General features: G+C 34.8%; 1 protein-coding gene across 3 annotated transcripts in view; it reads left to right on the forward strand.

Annotated features, from left to right (window-relative positions):
* LOC140497038 (phospholipid-transporting ATPase ABCA3-like) overlaps positions 1-25371 on the forward strand; it is a 243056-nt gene that overhangs the window by 124639 nt on the left and 93046 nt on the right. For all 3 annotated transcript variants that reach the window (XM_072597544.1, XM_072597554.1, XM_072597562.1), the window contains 4 exons: positions 3724-3878; positions 4113-4268; positions 4695-4905; positions 5443-5593. In XM_072597544.1, the coding sequence (XP_072453645.1) occupies positions 3724-3878; positions 4113-4268; positions 4695-4905; positions 5443-5593 (673 nt within the window). The remainder of the gene's footprint in view (positions 1-3723; positions 3879-4112; positions 4269-4694; positions 4906-5442; positions 5594-25371) is intronic.

Here is a 25371-nt window from a genome sequence, read left to right on the forward strand (position 1 = left end):
ATAACCAGATAAAATCAAGAGAGTTGAAAGATCTAATAAGTACAATCCAAATGGAAAGGAATAACAAACAAGAGGGGAGATTGGAAATAAGGTAAAGGGAGCCAGTGGGAACAGAGCCATGATACAGAAAGATTAAAATAAAGCAACTGAAGGAACAGCAGAAGAGGGGGGGAATTATAACATGAAAAAAAAAGCCAGTGTTACAGACAGCTGGAGGAATCTATAAATCTAACTCTCATAACTTCATCTGTGAGTGGATTAAACAGTTCATTAAAATGAAAAAGAATAACAAGAAACATATTTAGAGTACAAAGACTGAGAGAATTGGGAAATTTTTTTACCATGCATTACATGAATCCAAAAAAGCAGGAGTTCTATCATGCCATTTTTGACAAAGCAAAAACAAACATTCATGATGTAGATCATAATGCAATAAAAAGTCATTGGTTAAGGGATCATAAAGAAAAGATACAGACCCAAATGGAGACTTAACAGTGAACTTCTTAATAATGTTTGGATTAAGGAACAAATCATAGAAGCAATAAGTATGTAAAAGAATATGATAATGATGAAACAATGTACCAAAATTTCTGGGATGAAGCTAAAGCAGTCCTTAAAGGAGAAAATTATATCCTTATAAACATATATTAATGAAATATTAGAAGAGAGAATTAGTTAACTGAATTGAATATCTATTTAAAGAACTAGAAACCCAACAAATAAATTTTTAAGAAGCACAAAAGAGATATAAATTAGAGGGGAAACAGATAAATTAGAAACAAAAAACGTCCCATAGAAATGATAAAAGTAAAAGCTAGTTCTTTGAAAAGACACATAGGCATGAAGGAAAAATGCAAAGATTCCCACTGTCTTCACTGTTATTTGATATAATTCTAGAAATGCTAGTAATAATAACAAGAAAAAGGAAATTAAAGGAATAAAGAGAGATCAAGAAGATAAAGTTATCCCTGTTTGCTGATGATGTGATGGTTTATTGGGAAAATCCTAGGGAATCAGCAAAGATGTTCATTAAAACTTCAGCAAAGTTGCAGGCTTCGAAAAGAAATCTTCAAAAATCAGCGGCATTTCTGTATAATAGTATCAAAATACAAGGCGTAAAAATAGAAAGGGAAATCTCATTCCAAATAGTAATAAACTCACCAAATCACACAAAATGCATATACAGAGTCAATTTTCAAAGTGCTCCTTAAAAAAAAAATAAAGAATAGCTTAAATAGCTAGAGGAATACTCAGTACTCATGGCTACACCATCCCAACATAACAAAAATGACAATACTACCAAAATTAATTTTCACTTTTAATGCTATCCTGATCAAATCACCAAAGGGATAATTTAGAGAACTTCATAAAATTGTAACAAAGTTCATTTGGAAAAACAGAAGATCTAATATATCAAGGGAAATGATGAAAAGAAGTAAGAATATAGAGGGAATAGGACTTTCTGACTTTAAACTCTTGTTATCAAGCAGAAATCATTGAAACTATCTGGTACTGGTTAAAGGAGAGAGGAGGGGAGAAGGGAGGAGGAGAGAGAGGGAATGGGAGGGAGGGAGGCAGGGAGAGAGAGATCCCTAGACTAATAAGGGACATTTGAAAACAAGAGAACTCAACCCAGTACTCAACTGTAGAAAACATAAACTACCTAGAGAAAAATGCCTTATTTGATAAAACAAAACAAAAAAAAACAGCTGGCATTACTAGAAAGCAGCCTGGCAGAAATTAGGCTTGCATTAAAACTTTTCTATTTTATTAATGTAAGTATTTAGAGATATAAACTTTAAACCATATTCTACAATACATTCTAAATGGGCATGGAACCTTAATATTAAAGAGCACAATATTAAAAAATTAGAACAACAGATCACATATGTGTCTCATAGGTATAGGTAGGGGATGTATTCTTAGCCAACCAAGATATAGAGGCAATCACCAAAGTTAAAATAGTTAATTACTTGAAGCCAAAAAACTGCATGGACAAAATTAAATCACCCAGTGTAAGAAGGAAAATGATAAAAATAAAAAAAAAAAAACCACTTAATTTTTCTGTCTCTAGCTATTGTTTTATATTTCTCTTCCCCTTTATGGTTAAAGTCATTACCTGAATCTTATCTGCAACTGGCGTCATCACTTCTTTTCCTCTTACTCTTTTCTTAATTGTCTGTACTCTAGTTTCTGACCTCATCATTCCACCGAAACTCCTGTATCTAAAGTTATCAGTGTTCTCTTAATTGCCAAATGTAATAGACTTTTCTCAGTCCTTATCCTTCTTGATATCTCTTTATCCTTTAATCCTATTGATTATTTGCTCTCTCTTGGATACTCTTTCCTCTCTAGGTTTTTTGTAACACTGTTCTCTCTCTTCCAAAGAGGTTTAGCTCCTCCTTGTTTGATTACCCCTTCTCGGTTTGCTTTTCTGGGTTCTTCTGCAGGACATACCCACTATCCATGGGAGCACCCTGGGCATTCTTCTTTTTCTATCAATACTAAGTCACTTGGTGATCCCAACAACTCCCAAGTTTTTAACAATCATCTCTATTTTCATGATTCTCATATCTGTTCATCCAGCCTTCAGCTCTTCTGATCTCCAGGCTTGTATTTCCAACTGTCTGTTTTACATTTTGAACTTAATGTTTCAAATGTTTTCAGCTTAGTATGTCCAAAACTCAATTCATTATCTTTCTCCCTAACCCTCCTCCTTTTTTAATTAGTGTTGAGGGTACCATCCTCCTGGTCACTCAGGCTTTCAACTAAGATATTATCCTTGATTCCTCGCTCTCATCTCTCCTATCCAGTCAGTTACCAGGTCTTGTCCATTGTACCTTCACATCTCTCATATACTTTCGCTTCTCTTCTTTGACACTGCCACTTCTCTGGAACAGACACTCATTACCTTACACCTGAACTCTTGCAGTAGCTTACTAGTCTTCTTGCAACGTCTCTCCCCATTCTGGTCCATCCTCAACTCAACTATCAAATTGATTTTCTCAAAGCACAGATCTGATCATGTCACTCCTCCATTTCCCTTACCAATTAACATAGTTTCCTGTTATATATTTTCCTCCCATATAAAATCCTCTGCCTTTTAAAGTCCACCATAACCAGAACCCTTCTTACCTTTTTAATCCTACATTTTACTACCTTTCCCTTCACCTTATGAGACAGTGACACTGGCCTCCTGACTGTGATTTTGCACAAAAAGCTTCATCTCCTGACTTGGTGACTCTCTTCTGAATGTCTCCTTCACCTGAATTTCTCTGCCTCCTCATCTATGCCTCTTGATTTCCTAGTCTTCCTCTGTACTCTTTAATATTAATTCTTTTCTCTCTGAGATCACTTCCAGTTTAGCCTGTATACATCTTGTTTGCATGATATCTCTTCCATTAGAATGTGAGCTCCTTGTGATCAGAGACTGATTTATTTTGTTTTGTTTTGCTTTTGCATTTCTTTATATCTTCAGTACTTAGCACCTGGCCGTATAGTGTTTAATAAATGTGACTGATTGACTGCTTAAGAAAGGAATCTGCCTCCCTTTGCTATTATAAGTCCTACTTCAGCGTTGTACAGAATCTTTTAATGATATTATGGTAGTGGGATGAAGTTGGTCTGTGATTTAACCAGAACAGGAGCTCTAAATCAGATGCCAGTGGAGAATGAATTGAAGTTTCTGTTACTAAAGTTAAGCTTCTATGTATCTTCTTCTAGGTCTCTTTCCTCCTACAAGTGGACAAACATACATCAGTGGGTATGAGATTTCACAGAATATGGTTCATATTCGGAAGAGTCTGGGTGTATGCCCACAGCACGATGTCTTATTTGATGAATTGACAGTTATTGAGCACCTTTCTTTTTATGGTCAGGTGAGCTGAAGAGAATCAGTTTTTTATATTTCTGTTTAAATACTTGATATCTCATTCTCAGAACACTTTCTGAAGAATTGGGATGTGTGTAAGCGGAACCAAGAAGGAATCCCAGCTTCTTCTTACTCAGTAATCTGTTTCTGAATTCAGATTTTTTCCAGGCAAAAAATGTTCATTTATTTTACTTATTAGAAAGGCTCTATCTAACCTGTCTCTATCTTCTTGATTTCTTAGCTGAAAGGATTGTCTGAGCAAAATTGCCCAAAGGAAGTCAAGCACATGTTGAGCATTCTTGATATGGAACGTAAAAGCCATACTTGTTCAAAGTTACTGAGTGGGGGAATGAAACGCAAGGTTTCCGTTGGCATTGCACTCATAGCAGGCTCCAAGGTATAGTAAAAGGGCAAGACCAAGCTCCTTGAAACAATTTGACTAGAAAAATCAAGTAAGGCCATGTTGACTTAATTCTCTAAAAGGGACCTTCCATAGCATGCTCAGTTGGCAGGCATGTCAGTGATCTGATTGCTATAGGGTCCCCATGAGTTTATGGGGATCAAAAGACTCTCTAGTTTAACTCTATCCTAGGCTTTCAGCTCACCTAGAAAAGTAAATGTTAAACAGGCACAATATGGTACAATTTCTTTTCTGGCTGAGTGGAACTCAGGATGCTCCCCAGGGAACTCATCATACTCCCCTGGACCAACATGGTAGTATTTGTGTAGAGGAGGAAGCAGGTCTCTCCCCTGGCTTGATAAGTAATGAAGTACCATTTAACTATTATTTATTAATTATGGGACTATTCCTTTCGGTCTCTAGGTAGTGATGTTGGATGAGCCAACATCTGGCATGGATCCAGTCTCACGGAGGTCTACCTGGGATCTCCTTCAGCAACAGAAGAATAAACGAACAATCATGCTGACCACTCACTTTATGGACGAGGCTGACCTGCTGGGGGACCGCATCGCTATCATGGCCAAGGGGGAGCTGCAGTGCTGTGGCTCCTCACTCTTCCTCAAACGCAAATATGGTAAAGGAGACAAGGGAGAAAAAATGGGCAGGTTTATTGTCACCCCCCACTAGCTTCACTCAGACTCTATTTGTGGTGAGGATTCCCTTTCACCCATAGCCTAAACATCCTTGCATTAAATTTAGTACCTCTACTTGCTCTGGAGTTAGATCCCTGGATCTGAATAAGAGACTTGAAAATTATTTACACAAACACCCGAGAGAATATATAAGATGATGGTGTTGCCTTATTTTCCCTCCCAGTCTTTATTATATACTGTGATATACTTTTTCTGGTTACTGATATTTTCTTAGTTAAGTTGGTTGAATACTTGTGAGAATCTCCTCCTTTTTGTGGGACTTTTTTCTTATGCTCATTTTCACTATTCCCTAGCAGACACTTTCTGAAGCAGCGTCAAGGATATTCCCTGATCTCCTTATATTTGACTTTCTGTCTTCTCATTCTCATAAAAGTGGTCCAGGTGAAGCAACTGAAAGTCAGATGTGACCTAGAAAGGGAAATGTAAAAAACAAAACTGTTTTATATGTTTTGTTTCAGGTGCAGGATACCATATGACCATAGTGAAGGGGCCTGCATGTAACCCTGAGGAAATTACCTGTCTGATTTTTTCTCATGTGCCAACTGCCACAGTGGAAAGTAATGTTGGGGCTGAATTATCGTTTCTCTTGCCCAAAGAGAGCGCTTACAGGTAAGACCTCAGAGGAAGTTGGGCTGGTGAGGTTTTTTTTCTTTTTTAAAATTTTATCTGTTATTAACTTGACACCTATGGCCATTTCTATATACAAAGAAAAGAGAAATGGGATTGCATATAAAATCATATATCTATTACATAGTTTTCTTTAGTAATGTATTAATATATATTAAGTTTACCATAGTAGTATCACCATTTCCTTGCTTTTCTGTCTGCTTCTAAAATTCCTTACGCTCTCTTCTGTGTATTTTTAGTGTTTCATTGATATTCCTTGTTTCCTGTTTGCTTTTTTTCTTGATCACTGTTGCTTCCTGATCTGCCTCCCTTGACTTTCATCTCCCATCCCCAAAGGCCATCCTTGTACCAAAAATATTCAATCAAGCAAAATCCATCCACACATTGGCAGCGTATGAAAGTGGTTGTCTCGTTGTTCACCATAGCTCCTCCCCTCTCTGCCAAGAGATGGGAAGCTTGTGTCGTTGTCAGTCTGATTGTGCCTAATCACTGCCCTGGTTGTGTGCTTATGTCCTGCAAAGACGTTTTTATTTGTGGTGTTTTGTAAGTTGTTCTGCTTTTGTCCACTTCACTGTTGTTAATTCATCTCTTCCTGGCTTTCTTTGAATCTGTCCCCTTCATTTCTTATTAATAGCACAATAATTTTATTGCATTCTGATATCAGACTTTTTTCAAGCAGTCCCTAATCTGTGTACAAACTCTTAGTTTCCAATTCTTTGCCACAATTAAATGTGCTACTACAAAAAAAAATCTTGTACAAAAAATTTTGTACTAAATCTTTCTTTGATCTCTTTTTGCCTAATAGTACTAGGTAAAAAGTTGTACCCAGTTTAGTAACTTTTTGGAATATAGTTGAATCCAAATTGTTTGGACCCAGTTGAAATGGTTGGACCGTTTCAAAGCTCCACCAAAAGTTCAATAGCATTACTTTCATTCCACAGCCTTCCAATAATTGTTATTTTTCTTTCTTGTCATCTTTGCCAAATGATGAATATGAGGTGGAGCCTAAAAGTGGTTTTAATTAACTTTTCCATTGTTAATGATTTGGAGCATATTTTCTTATGTTCATGGTTTCCATTTCTTCTTTTGAAAACTATCTGCTCCCATCCTTTGAATAGTTATAGGGAAATGTCTTTGGGTGTTATGTATTTTAATCAATTCCCTATGTATCTTTTATATCAGAAATTTACCAGATAATTTTGCTGTAAAGACTGTCCTCCAGTTTACAGTTTCTCTTTCTCTAATTCTAACTACATGGATTTTGTACAAAAGCTTTTCCACTTTATATAATCAAAATTTCCCATTTTATTCCAGTGATTATCTCTATCCCTTGTTGGCCAAGAACATTTCTCTTATGCTGTTATTCCAGAAGCTGTTATGAAAGTATCTCTTTCCTGTCAAAGAAAAAATATTACTACTGTGCTTTGTGTTTTAGGCACAAGTCTGCTAGATTTGATTTTTAGTTAACAATAATTTAATATCTAAGATATTTCTAGCTGTCAAGGAAAGATGCCCAAACTGACATTGTTTTCCCATCCTTCTAATATGATTCTACTCCAAGAAGATTTGTGGAAACATTTATATGAATTTTGAACAAGAAAATGATATGTTAAAATGTAGTTTGAGGTTGGCATTACAAAATAGTTGTTACAAAGCCACCGTCCCATTCTCACCTGGAACAATCAATGAGACTTGTGAAAAAGCCAAGGGATTCCCCTTCCCCACCTTCAAACAGTATCCCAATCCTTATGGAGAAGAATGGTTCATAAGACCAGTTTCTTAAGGAAGTGAGCAGTGAGATGACTATTAGATAGTCCAGTCACACTGGAGTGGGGAAGGCAATAATGTAAACAAGACTACAGTTACTGTTTGTTAAAAGGTTGATTACTTAAAGCCATTTGCCTTTTTTTCCCCCTAAATAAATAAATGAGACCTTTTATTCTTCCACTTGCCAGCACATATACTATAAAGCAGTGATTGTATATACTTACATATAATTATATATCCATGTTATATAATTGTATATACTTACATATAATTATATATCCATGTTATATACATATATGTACATACACATATATCACTGTAAAATAGCAAAAAAAAATTTTGTCATACACGTGAAAGTATATGAACTTAGGCAAGGTTAATTTTTCTTTCATTACAATTAAACAAAACTTCAGGGTTTCCATGCTCTCTCTTTCCCAAAGATAAATTTTGGGAGTGTGCTACGATCATTTTTTAACTACAAAAGAATAATATCACTCACAATAGGTATCAGTCAGACTTAAGAAAATATGAAAAATAGGTTCATATAATTGTGAAAAAGTGCAGAGCTTAATGGTAAATCACTTCATAAACATAAACTTTACAATGATATTTCCACTAGTTAAGTGGATATTTAACTAGTTTAGAATATGACAAATGTATTAGTGCTACGTAAGTGCTGTTTGAATAATGGTTGCACCTAAAACAAGGAAAGCCTATGGAAGTGAAAAGGAAAAGCTTACTAGATTGCTTTATTTTATGAGACACTAGTGCTAAGTGCCATTTACCCTGCTAGGGCTTAGCAGTGCATGGACACTTCTTTGTGTAAAACAGTAAAGGCTTAGGGATAGATTGCCATACTCATCTCTCAAATGGCCAGAGTAGACTTATAGTACAGTTTTATAGTAGTTATCCAATAACTATAACTGGTGAGCGTTTCAAGCATATAATTATTCTGATATAATTTTCCTTTACTTGATGTATCACCAAGTCAATAGTCACAACACTGGTAGTGACTGAATATGCCAGCATAGTTCTCAATAGCAAAGCATAAAAGACTCTCCATATAGAAAGAAGAAGAAAAATATTTATTCAGACACCAGAAAGCCAGATCTCAGCACCAGAAAGTTAAATCTGTCATGGTAACCAAGAAGTCAATACACATTAGCATTACTGGGGACAAAGGCATTCTCAAGCCTTCCCCCTCTGCCAGGGCCTTCTCACAATCTCACAAACCTTTCTGTGCCTGCTAGCTTCCTTCTGGTTCTACTCTACCCTTCCTTTTCTACTGGTTCAGCAAGCTCCTCCCACCACATGTGGCTTAAGCTTCCAGGTGATTTAAGTAGGTCACATGAGCTTATTAATGAATGAGAAAGATCTTTCCATTTAAATGGCTTTACACTTGGCAATAGTTATCCTTAAGATACAAAGGATGGCCCAGTGCCCTGGACACCACTTTAAAAATTGAATCATTTACTCATATAGTAAATTACACAATGATACCTAGTTAACATAAGATTTGGACTCACTTGCTCTTACTATTTCATGCCAACTCAATTTAAATTAGTAAGTATGGAGCTCAAATTTTTATATTATTGAATTTAATAGTCTTGACACATAAAAAAGCACAAACCTCAAGTGAAGGCACCATGTATATAAGTCATGAATAGGACTAGTCATATCTGGAAATTGTGCAAGCATTAAAAAAGGTTAATACTGAATATTCACTATACACAATAGCTTATGTAGACATATGGGGAATTGTTACATCTCTGCTAGCTCTTAGAATGGCTGCGACCTAATAGAACTTATATATGTAGAAGTCTATACAACTGAACTTATAGAGATTTGTTTGCAAAGGCTATGAAATGCTAAGGATAAATTGTGATTGGGTAAGAAAAAGGGGTTGTTTGCTCAGGATGCATAGTTAAGTCTAGAGAGAAGGTAGTGACACAGGTCTGACAGAAATAAGAGGGAGAGCACTATTTAAAATAACAGCTAGTTTTCTTAGCAACAGCTGAGAGGGAAAAACATTTATTTTTATCTGGTATATACCAAAAGAACATAAAGTTATAATGGAAAAATGCAGGTTACAAAAAGTCTACTAAAGTACAGATGTTTTATGGTTTAAATGAAGGCAATTAACTAGGTGTAAGAGAGTAAGAGAGAGGAAAGAGAGCTCAGAAGCCTAAGGAGACCACAAGATTAGTAGTGGAGTCAGAATAGATAGCCTAGAAAACTTCATTGTTAGTGTTTCAATTCTTGGACAAAATCTGTATTAAGTTTCAAATTTTAAAAAATCAGTAACATAAGCATAACATATTTTTGTACCTTAAGTGAAGAAGGGAAGATGTGATTGGATTATGATCTAGCAGTGTTATACACTAAAATAAATGTGTTGATATTAGCAATTAACTGATGACAATTTCAAATAGTAGTTTGTGATTTCTTGGAAATTCAGCTATTATTTTTATACATTTTATACAATTGCTATACCTTGCTAACCAAAACAAGTTGTAGCTAAAATACAGTAAGAAACAATTATTTTTATTAGTGTCTACTGTTTTGAATTGTAGGCTTTATTGTTGCTTGTTATCTTTCCTAGACTGTAATTTTTTTAAGTCATGCCCTCCTCATAAACCTAATCTACTTTGCTGTGTCTTCCAATTTGCAAGTTGTTAACTTCAATCTCTTGTGGACCAAATGTAATTCTACTATACTCTCTAGATATTCTAATGATCTGTTTGTGAAACTCAAGGGAAGTCATTAACCAATGCCACTGTAATGAAAAAGTCATGAATCATTATCATTTCAATATAAGCATTTACCTGAAGATTAAAACTAATAGATACTAATTTCATGATAATTCCTAGTGTTTTATGTTCAGCTACTATATAAGTTTGATTACAAGTCCTTTGGCCTCTTTATCTAAAATACTTGAAACATTTTACAACACTAATCCATGACATTAAGAGACTTATTAGTCTCTGCTCCATTCCCTTTCCAAAGTTGCTGGTTGTTCCAAAAGAATAAATTTGACATTAACAATGATGAAAGTATTATTCAATTTATATTGTTTATAGAAATTTTATGATAACCAGTTTTTCTGCTTGACTGATTCTAAGAATATATTAATTCATTCAACAAATTTTTAAATGAAAAGGAATTAATGGAAGAGACAACTTATTGACATAGATAACTTATTGAATTAGGCTATTCTTGGACCCTTAAAAATCTACCAAATCTGGGAGTGGAGCCAAGATGGCAGAGAAGAAAGCCAGATCTGCTGTAGCTCTCCCCGCATAGCCCATAAAATACCTGTAAAAAATTACTCTGAACAAATTCTAGAGCAGCAGAAGCCACAAAACAACAGAGTGAAAGAGATTTCCAGACCAAGACAGGCTAGAAGGCTGACAGGAAAGGTCGATCGCACCAGGCTCGGAGCAGATCACAGCTCAGCCTGGACTACGTGGCAGGGACAGGACTGGAGCAGGCTTCAGGACATGGAATCACAGTTAGCAGCAGATTTCTCAACCCACAAATGCCAAAGACAGCTTCAAAGATCAGTAAGAAAGCTCTTTCACTTGGGTGAGAAGGGAGCAGGGTCTGGCCCTAGCTGCAGCATAGCATCCATTTTTGGAGCCCTGGCCTAAAGACCCTGAGAGAAGTGAGCAACTGATCTGGGTCTCAGTTCTGAGTAGCAGTCCTGGGATGAGGAGCAGCACTGGCGTAGTGGAGCTGGTGAAGGCTCTGGAGAAGGAATTCTACTCACAGATCCTGGGAAGAAAAGCTTATGGTCACTCACAGACCAGAGTACAAGCCAGGAAAGGAGTAAACTCCTCTCACTTAATTGTGCCACCTTGGAGGAATGGAGAATTTATAGGTCCCCAGAGTATACCCTCTTCTTGACAAAGGACTCAAAAGTCAAGTAACTGGCTGGGAAAATGCCCAAAAAAGGGAAGAAAATAAGACTATAGAAGGTTACTTTCTTGGTGAACAGGTATTTTCTTCCATCCTTTCAGATGAGGAAGAACAAGGCATACCATCAGACAACATCAAAGTCAAGGCTTCTGCCTCCAAAACCTCCAAAAAAAATATGCAATGTTCTTAGGTCATGGAAGAGCTCAAAAAGGATTTTGAAAATCAAATAAGAGAGGTGGAGGAAAAATTGGGAAGAAAAATGAGAGCAATGTGAGAAAACCATGAAAAGTGAGTCCACAGCTTGTTAAAGGAGACCCCAAAAAAAATGCTGAAGAAAATAATACCTTTAAAAATAGACTAACCCAAATGGCAAAAGAGACCCAAAAAGGCAATGAGGAGAAGAATGCTTTAAAAAGCAGAATTAGACAAATGGAAAAGGAGGTTCAAGAGCTCACTGAAGAAAATAGTTTTTAAAAATTAGACTGGAGCCGATGGAAGCTAATAACTTTGTGAGAAATCAAGAAATTACAAAACAAAACCAAAAGAATGAAAAAATAGAATGCAGTGTGAAATAACTCATTGGAAAAACAACTGACCTGGAAAATAGATCCAGGAGAGACAATTTGAAGATTATGGAACTACCCGAAAGCCATGATGGAAAAAAGAGCCTGACATCATTTTTCATGAAATTATCAAGGAAAACTGCCTTGATATTCTAGGACCAGAGGATAAAATAAATATTGAAAGAATCCACCAATCACCTCCTGAAAGGAATCCAAAAAGAACAACTCCTGGGAATACTGAAGCCAAATTCCAGAGTTCCCAGGTCAAGGAGAAAATATTGCAAGCAGTCAGAAAGAAACAATTCAAGTATTGTGAAAATATATCAAGATAACACAAGATCTAGAAGCTTTTACATTAAGGGATCAAAGGGCTTGGAATATGATATTCCAGAAATCAAAGGAACCAAGATTAAAACCTAGAATCACCTACCTAGTAAAACTGAGTATAATATATTGGGGGGGGGGGGGAAATGGTCATTCAATGAAATAAAGGATTTTCAAGCATTCTTGATGAAAAGACCAGAGCTGAAGAGAAAATTTGACTTTCAATCCCAAGAATCAAGAGAAACATGAAAAGATAAACAGGAAAGAGAAATCATAAGGGACTTACTAAAGTTGAACTGTTTACATTCCTGCATGGAAAGATAATATTTGTAACTCTTGAGACTTTTCTCAGTATTTGAGGAGTTGGAGGGATTATATACATATATACAGAGGGTACAGGGTAAGTTGAATAGGAAGGGATGGTATCTAAAAAAATAAAATTAAGGGGTGAGAGAGGAATATATTGGAAGGAGAAAGAGACAAATGTAACAGGGCAAATTATGTCTCATAAAAGAGGCAAGAAAAAGCTTATTCAGTGAAAGGGAAAGGGAGAGAGGTGAGAGGGAAAAAGTGAAGCTTACTCTCGTCACATTTGGCTTAAGGAGGGAATAACATGCACACTCAATTTGATATGAAAATCTACCTTACAGTACAGGAAAGTAGGGAAGGAGGGGATAAGTCAGGTGTGGAAGGGATGACAGAAGGGAAGGCAGATGGGAGGAGGGAGTAATTAGAAGTAAAACTTTTGAAGAGGGACAAGGTCAAAAGAGAGAACAGAATAAATGGGGGGCAGGATAGGATGGAGAGAAATATAGTCCTTCACAGCATGACTGTTGTGGAAGTCTTTTGCATAACTACACATGTATAACTTACATTGAATTGCTTGCCTTCTCAGTGGGGAAGGGGAGGGAGGGGGGAAGGGAGAGAAGTTAGAACTCAAAGTTTTAAGAACAGATTTTGAAAATTGTTTTTTGCATGCAACTGGGAAATAAGAAATACAGGTAATGAGGTATAGAAATTTATCCTGCCCTGTAAGAAAAGAGAGAAGATGGGGATAAGGGAAGGGAGGGTTGTGATAGAAGGCAGATTGGGAAAAGGGGTAATCAGAATGCACAGTGTCTTGGGGTGGAGGGAGGGGAGCGAAGGGGAGAAAATTTGGAACTCAAAATCTTGTGGAAATGAATGTTGAAAACTAAAAATTAAAAATAAATAAATAAATAAAGATGCACAGAAAGCCAGAAGGAAAAGAAAAATCTACCAAATGTTAGCTATATGGCAAGTATATGGCATTAATTACTAACCAGCTTATGCATTACTTTATTAAAGCTGTCTTGAAGTTACTTTGGCTTCATCAATATTTACAGCAGCATTGTCATTTAGCATTTTATTAGCTCTGAAAAGTTTAGGTCTTATGCCATCCTTGAGGGAATTCAAAGTACTAGTTGCCAATCCCACTAAATAAATTGCATTTCCCTGATGAAAGGTATCAGAAAAGATTTTGGATTCAAGTAACTTATGGAAACTTTAGTCACTAAATGTGAAATTCATATAATCAAGGGTATACTAAAAAGTTTCAAATTAAAATTACAATCGCATTTTTTGCCAAAGCTCTTTTCTACCTTTTTTTCAATAGCCTTTTCATAGTATTCTCTTGCTGGTTTGCTTGAATCACAATTCTAGAGTGAGCCTTCATTCCTTCTCTGCCAACAGCATTATTTTTTTTGGATATGTACATACCTAGTGAATCTGCTCTTCTCCTCCTCCTCCCCATCTGTGTTTTAAAGATGATTACATGAGTTCTCATTCACCCTTGAGCTACCAGCTACCCACCTTTCAGATGTATGGGCTAAACCTTAGCAATGAGGCAAAACCATCCCATGCATTAAAAAAATCTAGTTCTTCCACTATTACAAACGAGGAGGTGCCAACTCCACTGTATCATCACTGCCTTGCTCTTTCACTTATACCTTATTCAGAATGTTTCATACCAAGAAAATCTAATGAAAATGTTTGAGGATGGTCAAGCTTATTTTAGGTCAAGTTTCTATAGCAATGAAATTTAACAGAATAAGGCAAAAACCTCTGAAAGTTAAATTAATCCCACAACCTCCAGTGGAAGATTGTTAAACTCCTCTACTTTAGCTCTCCCTCACCAGCATCATCTACTGAATGTGTACAAGGCACAATCTTCCCAGAAACTTTTCTGGTATTCAAATGCTCCTTCAAAATAAGTCTGTCTGTTTATCTAAAGATAACTTTTCAACCATCATTCTCACATTTAATTGGCTATGTAAAGGAACCAAATCTCTAACTTTTTTAACAGTTTCATTAGTTCTGTGGGTGATTGGGGCCCTACTTTGTGCATCATCATGGGCATCATCTCTACCTTCCTTAAACCTTTTGTGCTCTTGACATTACTTCATGCATATATGCTTCTTTTAACATTTCAAATATCTCACTGGCAGATTTATTTAACTTTATACAAAGTTGGATATGAATTCTTTGTTCTAAGTAACTGTCATTTGTTTTTATACTAATAGGAAGCATGCTTTTCTACTCTCTACAACTACAATACTGATTCAGGGACCATGAAAGTATTTTTTCTGCAAAGTGAAGCATATTCCACTAGGGTCACTTCTCTACTTCCACAAGACAGACAATAAAAACTAGTCTCATGTAATGATCACACCTTGTGAATTATACAGCAGGAGATAAAAGGTTTTTGGAGGTGTCTCAGATCCTCCCAGCTTGTATTTTTCCTACCTGATACTGCAAAATCATATATTAACCTTCAACTTTCCTTGGAAGCTCTCAGCCTCAGGGGCTCTCAGTGCCTACCTGTTCCTATAACAAATGAATTTTAACAATTCACATCTTCCAAGCAGCAACACTCTGGCCCTTCCACAAAGCACCTTTGGCCTGGAGGTCACCTGTATCCTCACTTTCACTGCCATGAAGAAGCTATAGCATTTTTGGTGTTTATTTGAGATGCAGATTCATATTTTACTTGTCACTCCACTTTTACAGAAATTGCAAGGGTTTTTTAATCTTTTTAACAAAATAGTGCTTATTTAACTCACCTAAAAAATGTAGCTGCCAATGATTTCCTTTTGGACATCACCTGTAGAACATTCCTCAGCCAGCAGGAGTCAGACCAAACTTGCATTCCAGTTGTTCTGATTTTGATTTTCTACTAAATTTCTTGATAGAAAGGATATTTCTTTCTTTATGTTGATTTTAGTTAGCACAAAGGTCCACGTTATTTATGAATCAAAAAATGGTTCTTGAGAAATGATTCATGCTTATGCACCATAAATTTATAAGTTTTTAAGAAAGTATTTGACAATGTCTTGGTAATTTTCTGATTTCCATATAGCCCCTTCATCTTTATTCATCTCTGCTTTAAAGTGTACATCTTCCTTATTTGAGGACTCATTTTAATTTTAGCTTCATTGATTCTTAGTCACTTATTTTTCAAACAAAGAAAACTTGCACCATTTCAAGTCATTATCTTTACAAAATTTTTAATTAAGCCAAATTTAGTGGACAAAAATGTAATTTAAAAATTTTTTCTGCACTATCAAGCACCTAGAAGTGTCTGCCAGTTATTAGGTACTTAATAATGGTGTTAATTGGCTGACTGAATGATTAGCTTACTACATTATCCCTGCTGAATTAGTTTTTTTAGGCCCTTTTGAGCATTTTTTTCTGGCTCTGCTTTCCCATTGGAAGAAAGTAAAAGTATTTGATATATCCAAGTGTATTACTAGTAAAAAGAGCAATCAATTGGCAATAACCTCACATATGCCAAGAATATTCTCAAACTTAATGCTTTTTAAAAATAAATTTGTGTTTTGAACATCTTTTAGTGCCACCTTGGAGGAAATTCTATCATTTTAACCTAAAAGCTAAAAGATTAACAATTTTTGGATGGTAATATTACAAACAAGGTCATTTAGTTTTACTCAAGTCATTAAGTAAGGATCTGAGGATGGAAAGGTTATTTGAAAGATATGGGTTTGCCACCTTCTTGTCTCACGCCTTGTCATCCTGCATCTCTTCATTACAATCTGAATTATCAGTTTTGTCTTCTTCATCCAAATCCAACATTTCGGATAGTTAGGGTACAGGTATTTGTTTATTATGTAAAATATGTCTTATACCTCAGTATTCTAGATTTGGATGTTTTAACCTATGCTTATTTGGAGACAGCTGAATGTTCTTTTTGTTTTCTCCAAGTCATAGGAGTCACAAATAGTATGTGGTAGGATCATATCCAGATGGCTAATAAAAAATGAAGACTTTGTCCTGTACTTATTTACAACCAAATTAGAGATCGTCTGCTTTTTTTATCTAGAGGAACAAATTTTATCTCTGAGATTTAGATTGACTCATCACATTTATAATAAAAGTCATTCAGAAAATTGATACAAGATACATTCTGAGTAATACACAACAGCATCTACAAATTACAAAACACTTGAAAAAAATAAAATTAGAAACAATGATGTTGTTTGCCAAATGATACCCAGAATATAGTTTGCTCCATTATTGCATATTTCATCATGTAACTAAACATAGGTATGTTATGGGGCAAGAAACATATCCCAGCCTGTCTATGTAGTACATGAGGTGGAACTCACATATTATGAAAGAATAAGCTTGCTAGAAACTTCTTACGATCTCCTGGTTTCCACCCTCTCTCTCAAACAAGCCACACTTTATTTACAGTTCAAATTGCATAATTTATGTGAAAATTGATGTGTCCTCTAGTAACAGCAGGTGGTAAAAAATTTTTGTTTGCCTTTTTAATTCAGCATCAAAAAATACTTATAAAGCGGCAAGAAATTTTCATATTCTAAAATGTGTTTAACAGGGTATCTGGTGATGCTGGGCTCCTTTATTCCTCTTTTTTCATTATTTGCTTTGAAATTCTTGACTTTTTGTTCCACTGTGTGAATTTTTTTAAAGTTGTCTAATTCTATCAAAATTGTCCTGGAAATTTGATTAATGTAGCACAAAACAATACATTAATTTGTGTAGTGTTCTCATTTTTATCATTTTGATATGATCCAGCCATGGACATTGAATTCTCGCCAGTATTTGGTTCTTCCTTTATTTCTACAAACATTTTTATAGTTGTATTTGTATTATTCCTATATGTGTAGTTATTTTAAATGGAACTTCTCCATCCTTCTTTTTTCCTTTTGTTAGTAATATACAAAAATGATGATGTTGGAGACAGGATTTCTTTTGTGTCCTACTACCTTGCTGAAGTCAAATCATTTCACTTAATCTCTTTATTAATTCTCTGATGTTTATCTAAGTAGATTACCATATTTCTTATAAATTGTGATGGTTTTTTTTCTCCTTTTTCCCCTCAGTCATTTTCCTGTTAACTTTTCTCCCCATGACTTCTGGAAATGGAGACAAGGGGGTGTTGTATTTCAAATAATTGTAACAAACAATGTGAGCTCTTCCTTTTACAAAAATACTTTTGCTCACATTAAAGAAAGATCCTTCCATTCCTATGCTCCTAATCACTTTTTTTATTTTAAACTTAAATATTAAAACTTAAATACAAAATAAGAAAAGAAAAAAAGCATTGCCATGTGCACAGCAGAACATTAAGAGAGGATTCACAATATACAACAATAAATTTCCATTTCAAGAAAGCCTATGAAATAAATACACATTGTGTTCAGAGCTGTCCATCTTTTCTTTGATTCCTTGTAAGTTTTCTTTTGTTCTCTGCTGTACACTTTTTATTTTGTCCATTTTTCCCCTTCCTCCCTCCACCCAAAGGCTACAATTGAGCATGGAGATAAACACACACACACATAACATACATATATACATATATACATGCATGTACATGCCAAATATACATACTCACACACATATATACATACATATACTTAGATATCTATAATCATACTTATATGTAGACATATACATTCATATGCATCCATGTAAGAGTGTACTATACTTATTTGTCCTCTGTTTCTCTGAGGGTGGATAAAATCTTCCTTCATAAATCTGAGTCTTTCCATATTTTCCTAAGTCCACCAACTTATTATTTTCTACACCAAAGCCATATTCCAACCTTATACTATCTAGTTATTTTAAATAGTCTAAAACAATATTGATTGTTATGGCTGACATATAGTTTTGCTGTTTTTCTCTTTTGATTAAATCTATTTTAGCTTTCTTTGTCCAAGATCATGATTACTCCCTCTGCTTTTGTTCCCCTAATAAATTCTATTCCTCATCTTTATTTTATGTTTGTGTGTATCTCTTACTTCCTATTCCTCCTGACTCCTCTGTTACTAACTTTGCCCTCCTATTACTTAACCTAAAGTCCCTCCATGAATTCCTCCCTTATCTTCTCATTCCTGTTAGTCTAAACACTCTTCTGTACTTTCTCCTTATCCTATTCCCTCATCCTCCCTTTTAAAAATCCCTCCCATATTCTCTCTCCCTCCCATCTCTTTAGGCTTTTATTTATTTCTGAATTTAGAAGACTTTCATACCCTTCTGAATATATATGTATTGTTTCCTCTTAAGCCCATTCTTGATGAAAGTATGTTTCCAGAACATGTTTCTCTCCTCCTCAGTATAATTCCTCTGTGTCAGTTCTTCCTCTTGCACCTCATTTGTATAATTATGCTTTTCCTGAATGGTTTTACTTTTTAGAATCCTATCATCCTCAGATCTAACCCAGTCTTTCTTTTGAATTACACGATTACTAATAACAATCTTAGACACACATTTTACATTTCCTCATATAAAAAGTAAACAGTTCATCCTTATTGAGTCCCTTGTAAAGTCTTTAATATGTACTTTATATTTCTCTTAGATCTTTTATGTCAAATCTTAAGTTCAGGTTGCTTTTTTTTTTTTTTAACAAAATCCTGAAAGTCTGGCAAATAATTAAATGTTGATTACAATCCCAGTTCTTTTGCCCTTCAATATGCCATGTTCTAAGCACCTGTGGTCTTTTATTGCCATTGATGCTAGGTCTTGTATAATTCTGATTGTGACACCACCATATTTAAATCATGTTTTTTCTTGTTACTCTTAATTTCTTTTTGAGTTGAGGGTTTGAGAATTTGACCATGATATTCCTGTAGGTTTTCCTAGCAAGATCTCTTTCAGGTGATGATTGATGAACTGTTTTCTATTTCTACTTTCCCCTCTTGTTCTAATACTTCAGAACAATTTTCTTTAATCATTTCTTGTATTTTGTATCAAAATTCTGCTTTTAATCGTAGCTTTCAGATAGTCTGATTATTCTGGTTTTCTTCTTGATCTGTTCTCCAGATCAGTAGTTGTTCTTATGAGATGTTTCATATTCTCTTCTGTTTTTTCATTCTTCATATTTTATTTTATTATTTTTTGGTCTCATAACTTTGCTGGCTTCCTCTTGCCCAATTATGATTTTTAAGGAGTCATTTTCTTCCTTAAGATTCTGAATCTCCTTTTCTAATTGGTTGGCTTTCTATTGATAATCTTGTTTTTCTTGAATTGTTCTTATTTTTTTTATTTTTCCTCAATCAATCTCTCTCATTTGGTTTTTAAAGTCTTTGTTAAGGTCTTCTATGAATTCTCTTTGGACAGGTGACCATTTGATGTTACCCTTTGGGGTAGGAGAGACTTTTTTCCTTCAGTATCCTCCTCTGAAGATGAACCCCTATCTTCTCTTTTCCCATAGTAACTTTTTACGGTTGGGTTCTTTCTCTTTTTCGTGCTTATTTTTTAAAATTTGTAATACCTTATTTTTTATCATAACCTCTAGTACTGGGGATTGGAGGATGGTACCTCTGGCCTCAGATCCTCCTTTGTTTCTCCCCTCTCGCCTAGAACTGAAACCAAGAATTCTACCCACCTGTAAAGGCCCACAGCCAGCAGTATCCCTGCCCCACTGCTTTTGCACTCACCAGATGTGTGCTGGTTCCTTCTTACCCAGGGTGTCAGCAGCACAACTAGTTCTGGCATTCCTTATCAGAAGAGGTTTCCTTAGTCTTTCCCCATTCAGACTCCCAGCATGGCATGGTAAATGAAAGTTCCTGTGGCTGAAGCTAAGGCTACCTCCTAACCTAATTAGCCCCAAGGCTTTCCACTTGCTATTTCAGTGGAACTAGGCTGGATGTGTTTAGTCTTCACAGGAACCAAATCTTAGACCTGAGATTTTTCTTTGAATCTTCTCCTGGTTGTCCCAGGAGGACCACTGTTCTGCTCCAACTGTTGTTTATTTTTACTGTTCTATGTTTACCCTAAGGCACTATTTTGTTTTGCTTGTAGGGGAAATCTGGAGGACTTGGAATGTTCTGACCTACTCTGCCATCTTTCCAGAATCCTCTCCACTTTTAACATAAGTGATGTTATATTTTCTTTTAATTTTCTTCATTTACTGAGATGATCATATGGGATTTGGGGGTTGTTTTGCTATTTTTCTTATGAAGTGTGTTAATGATTTTCCTAATTTTGAACCGGACTTGCATAGTGATATAAATCCAATGTTATTATAAAGATTTTTTGATGTATTGCTGTAATATCTTTGCTGAAATTTATTTTAAAAGTCTGTATCAACAATCATTTCTCTCTCTCTGCTTTTTCTCTCCCTAGTTTGATTATCAAAACTTTATTTGCCTTCTAACAAATTTTAGCAGAGTATTTTTCTTTATGAGAACAATTTATGTAACAAAGGGATTACTGCATCTATCATCTATCTATGTCTGTTTCTATATGTGTGTATATATTTATATCTGTATCTATCTATCTACCTACACACACACACACACACACACACACACACACACATCTGATAGACCTTTCTGAACTTTTGTTACCTCATCTGTATTGGAACAGTGATCTGAAATAATATATGCAGTAATCACCTCACAGCATCATCATGAGGCTCATATGAAACCATGTATGTAAAACATATTGTGAACTTTAAGTTAGTTTGTAAATGTTAGTTGTTATTAATCTGTTCCCATGTTTTTCATGGAATTCTGATAGAAATAGTTCTGAGACAACTTGCTGTTCTGAAATTATTTCATGTTTAGTGTTCTGCAGTGCTTGCACGGAGAAATAAAATGGTTTTTGTAGTTTAATAAAAGCAGAAGGATATATGTAATCACATCCCTGTAGGCTTACTGAAAACATCATCAGTACAAATCTGATGTCATGTAGGACAGCTGGGATAATATAAACCTCATCCTCTTCCCACATGAGTTTGATCCCTTCTGGGTATCTATATTTTGAAAACTTTTATTCTATTTAGCTTGGAGACTGTAAGTAGTTGACAAGGCAATACCTATTTAAATATTATTCACAAGTTTCATGATCAGTATTATGTCTGAGCAAGTGTGAGCAATAGTTCAGTCTGTGATGATAGCACCAGTTCTAGTCCAATTTTCTCCTTAAGTTCAGGCGTAGTTTTAGTCTTATATTTGTATTATTGGTATGTGTCATTTGTCAGTCCTTGAAAAACAGTGAGTTTCTCATACATAATTCAAGCTACTACATGTCTTACTAAGTATTTGGTAGATGCTATGTTTCTTTATCTTAATTAATTAATTTTAAACTTATGGAATAAAACAAGCATTTCCATAACATAGTACAGCAACAACAAAAAAAGATAATTGCACATGAAACTGCAAATCTAGTATGTACGACATGCTATTCCTTTTAAACGCACAACAAAGTTATCATGTAAATTTCCTTTTTTCCTCTCTTTCTTTTCCTTCCCTCCTCCATCCCTGCCCCAGAGATGGCTACCATTAGACACAAATGGATACAAATTCGAACAATATCACATCATTTTGTACAATGTTCTCTTGGTTCTGCTCCTTTAGCTCTTCATTATTTCATGCATGTCTTTTCATGTTTTTTCTAAGTTCATCATTTCAGTTATAAACCACAAACCACAACTTGTTCAGCCATTCGCCAATTGATAGGCTTCTGTGCAATTTCCAATTCTTTTCTACCACAAAGAGAATTGCTATAAACATTAGAACATTTAGGTTATTTTCCTTTTTCCCTAATCATCTTTGGAAATAAAACTACTAGTTGTATTAAACTTTCCCACATCTCCAACATTTATCATCTCCCTGTTGTCATGTTAGCCAGTCTGATAGGTGTGATATGGTACCTCAGAGTTGTTTTCATTTGAATCTCTCTATTCAATAGTGATTTAGAGCATTTTTTCATGTGACTATAGATACCTTTAATTTCTTCCTCTGAAAACTGCTTGTTCATATCCTTTGACCATTTATCAATTGGGGAATGACTTGTATTCTTTTACATTTGACTCAGTTCACTATATATTTTAGAAATGAGGTCTTTATCAGATGCTAACTGCAAAAATTCTTTCCCAGTTTTCTGCTTCCCTCCTAATCTTGGTTGCTTTGGGTTTGTTTGTGCAAAAACTTTTCAGTTTAATGTAATCAAATTAATCAGTTGTCCATTTTGCACTTCATAATGTTTTCTATCTCTTGTTTAGTCAAAAATTTCTCCATTCTCCATAAATCTGATGAGCACACTGTTCCTTGCTCCCCTAATTTGTTTATGGTATCAATCTTTATACCTAAATCATGTACCCATTTAGACTTTATTCTTGTGTAAAGTGTCAGGCATTGGCCTATACCCAATTTCTGCCACACTGTTATCAAGTTTTCCCAGCAATTTTTGTCAAACAGTGACTTCTTATCCCAGAAACTGAGGTCCTTGAGTTTATCAAACTGTAGATTGCCATATTCATTGATTACTGTGTCTTGAGTACCTAACCTATTCTACTGGTCTGCCCCTGTGTTTCTTACCCAGTACCAAGTGGTTTTGATAATTGCTGCTTTATAATACAATTTGAGGTCTGGTAGGGCTAGGCCACCTTCCTTAGCATTTCTTTTCTTTAGTTCCTTTGATATTCTGGACCTTTTGTTCTTCCAGGTGAATTTTGTTACTATTTTTTCTAGCTCTAGAAAATAATTTTCTGATAGTTTAGTTAGTATGGCACTGAATAAGTAAATTAATTTAGGTAGAATTGTCTTTTTTATTATATTGGCTCAGCCTACCCACGAGCAATTGATGTTTTTCCACTTACGTAGATCTGACTTTATTTGTGCAAAAAGTGTTTTGTAATTGTGTTCATGTATAGTCCCTGTGTTTGTTTTGGCAAGTAGACTCCCAGATATTTTATAGTGTCTACTGTTGCTTTAAATGGGATTTCTCTTTCTATCTCTTGCTTTTGGGCTTTGCAGATGATTTATGTGGGTTTATTTTGTAACCTGTAACTTTGCCAAAGTTGTTTATTATTTCAAGTAGTTTTTTACTTGATTCTCTGGGATTTTCTAAGTATATCATCATATCATCTGCAAAGAGTGAAAACTTAGTTTCTTCTTTGCCTATTCTAATTCCTTTACTTTCTTTTTCTTCTCTTATTGCTACAGCTAACATTTCTAGTACCATATTGAATAATAGTGGTGATAATGGACATCCTTTTTTCACCCCTGATCTTACTGGAAATCCATCTAGCTTATCCCTATTGCATGTAATGCTTGCTGAAGGTTTTAGGTAGATATTGCTTATTATTTTATGGAAAGTTCTATTTATTCCTATGCTGTCCAGTGTTTTCAATAGGAATGGATGTTGTATTTTGTCAAAAGATTTTTCTGCATCTGTTGAGATAATCATGTGATCTTAGTTTTGTTGTTGATATAATCAATAATACTAATAGTTTTCCTAATATTAACCAACCCTCCATTCCCTGGTCTAAATCCTACCTGATCATAATCATAAAGTCATAAATATCATAATATAATAATATCAATGATAAGTTCTATTCTTTTTGTTAATATCTTATTTAAAATTTTTGCATCTGTATTCATTAGAGAAATTGGTCTATAATTTTCTTTCTCTGTTTTTGCTCTTCCTGGTTTAGGTATCAGAACCATATGTGTATCATAAAAAGAATTTGGTAGGACTCCTTCTTCACCAGTTTCCCCAAATAGTCCATACAGTATTGGAATTAACTGTTCTTTAAATGTTTGAGAGAATTCACTTGTAAATCCACCCAGCCCTGGAGATTTTTTCCTAGGATGTTCATTGATGACTTCTTCAATTTCTTTTTCTGAGATGGAGTTATTTAAGTATTCAACTTCCTCTTCTGATAATCTGGGCAATTTATATTTTTAAAAATAATCATCCATCTCATTTAGATTATGGAAGTTATGCACATATAGTTTGGCAAAATAAATTCTAATTATTGTTTTAATTTCCTCCTCATTGGAGGTGAGTTCACCCTTTTCATTTTTGATATTGGTCATTTGGTTTTCTTCTTTCTTTTTTTAAATCAAATTGACCAAAAGTTTATCAATTTTATTGTTTTTTTCATAAAACCAACTCTTAGTTGTATTTATTATTTATTTATTTATTTATTTTAATTTTATTAATCTCTCCTTTGGTTTTCAGTATTTCTAATTTGGTATTTACTTGGGATTTGTTCTTTTTCTAGCTTTTTCAGCTGCATACATTGATCTCTTCTTCCTCTATTTTACTCATGTAGGCATTCAAAAATATAAAACTTTTCCCTAAGAACTGCTTTTGCATTATCCCATAAGATTTGGTAGGTTGTCTCAATATTGTCATTCTCTTGAGTGAAATTGTTGATTGTTTCTATGATTTGTTGTTTAACCCACTTATTCTTTGGGATTAGATTATTTCGTTTCCAATTAATTTTTGGTCTATCTTTCCATGGCCTTTTATTACATATAATTTTTATTGCATTGTGATCTGAGAAGGATTCATTGATTATCTCTGCCTTTCTGCACTGGATTGTGAGGTTTTTATGCCCTAATGCATGGTCAATTTGTGCCATATGTGCTGAGAAAAAGCTACATTCCTTTCTATCCCCATTTAATTTTCTCCAGACATCTATCATATCTACCTTATCCAGAGTTTTATTCACCTCCTTAACTTCTTTCTTGTTTATTTTGAGGTTAGATTTATCAAGTTCAGAGAGTGAGGGGTTGAGGTCCCCTACTAGTATAGTTTTGCTGTCAGTTTCTTTCTGTAACTCCCTTAACTTCTCCTCTAAGAATTTGGATGCTATACCACTTGGATCATATATGTTTAGCAATGTTGTAATCTTTTAACTAGTATTTATTTAGGATTTTTGTATCCATA

This window comes from Notamacropus eugenii, chromosome 1, assembly GCF_028372415.1.
Source record: "Notamacropus eugenii isolate mMacEug1 chromosome 1, mMacEug1.pri_v2, whole genome shotgun sequence".
Lineage (NCBI taxonomy): Eukaryota > Metazoa > Chordata > Mammalia > Diprotodontia > Macropodidae > Notamacropus > Notamacropus eugenii.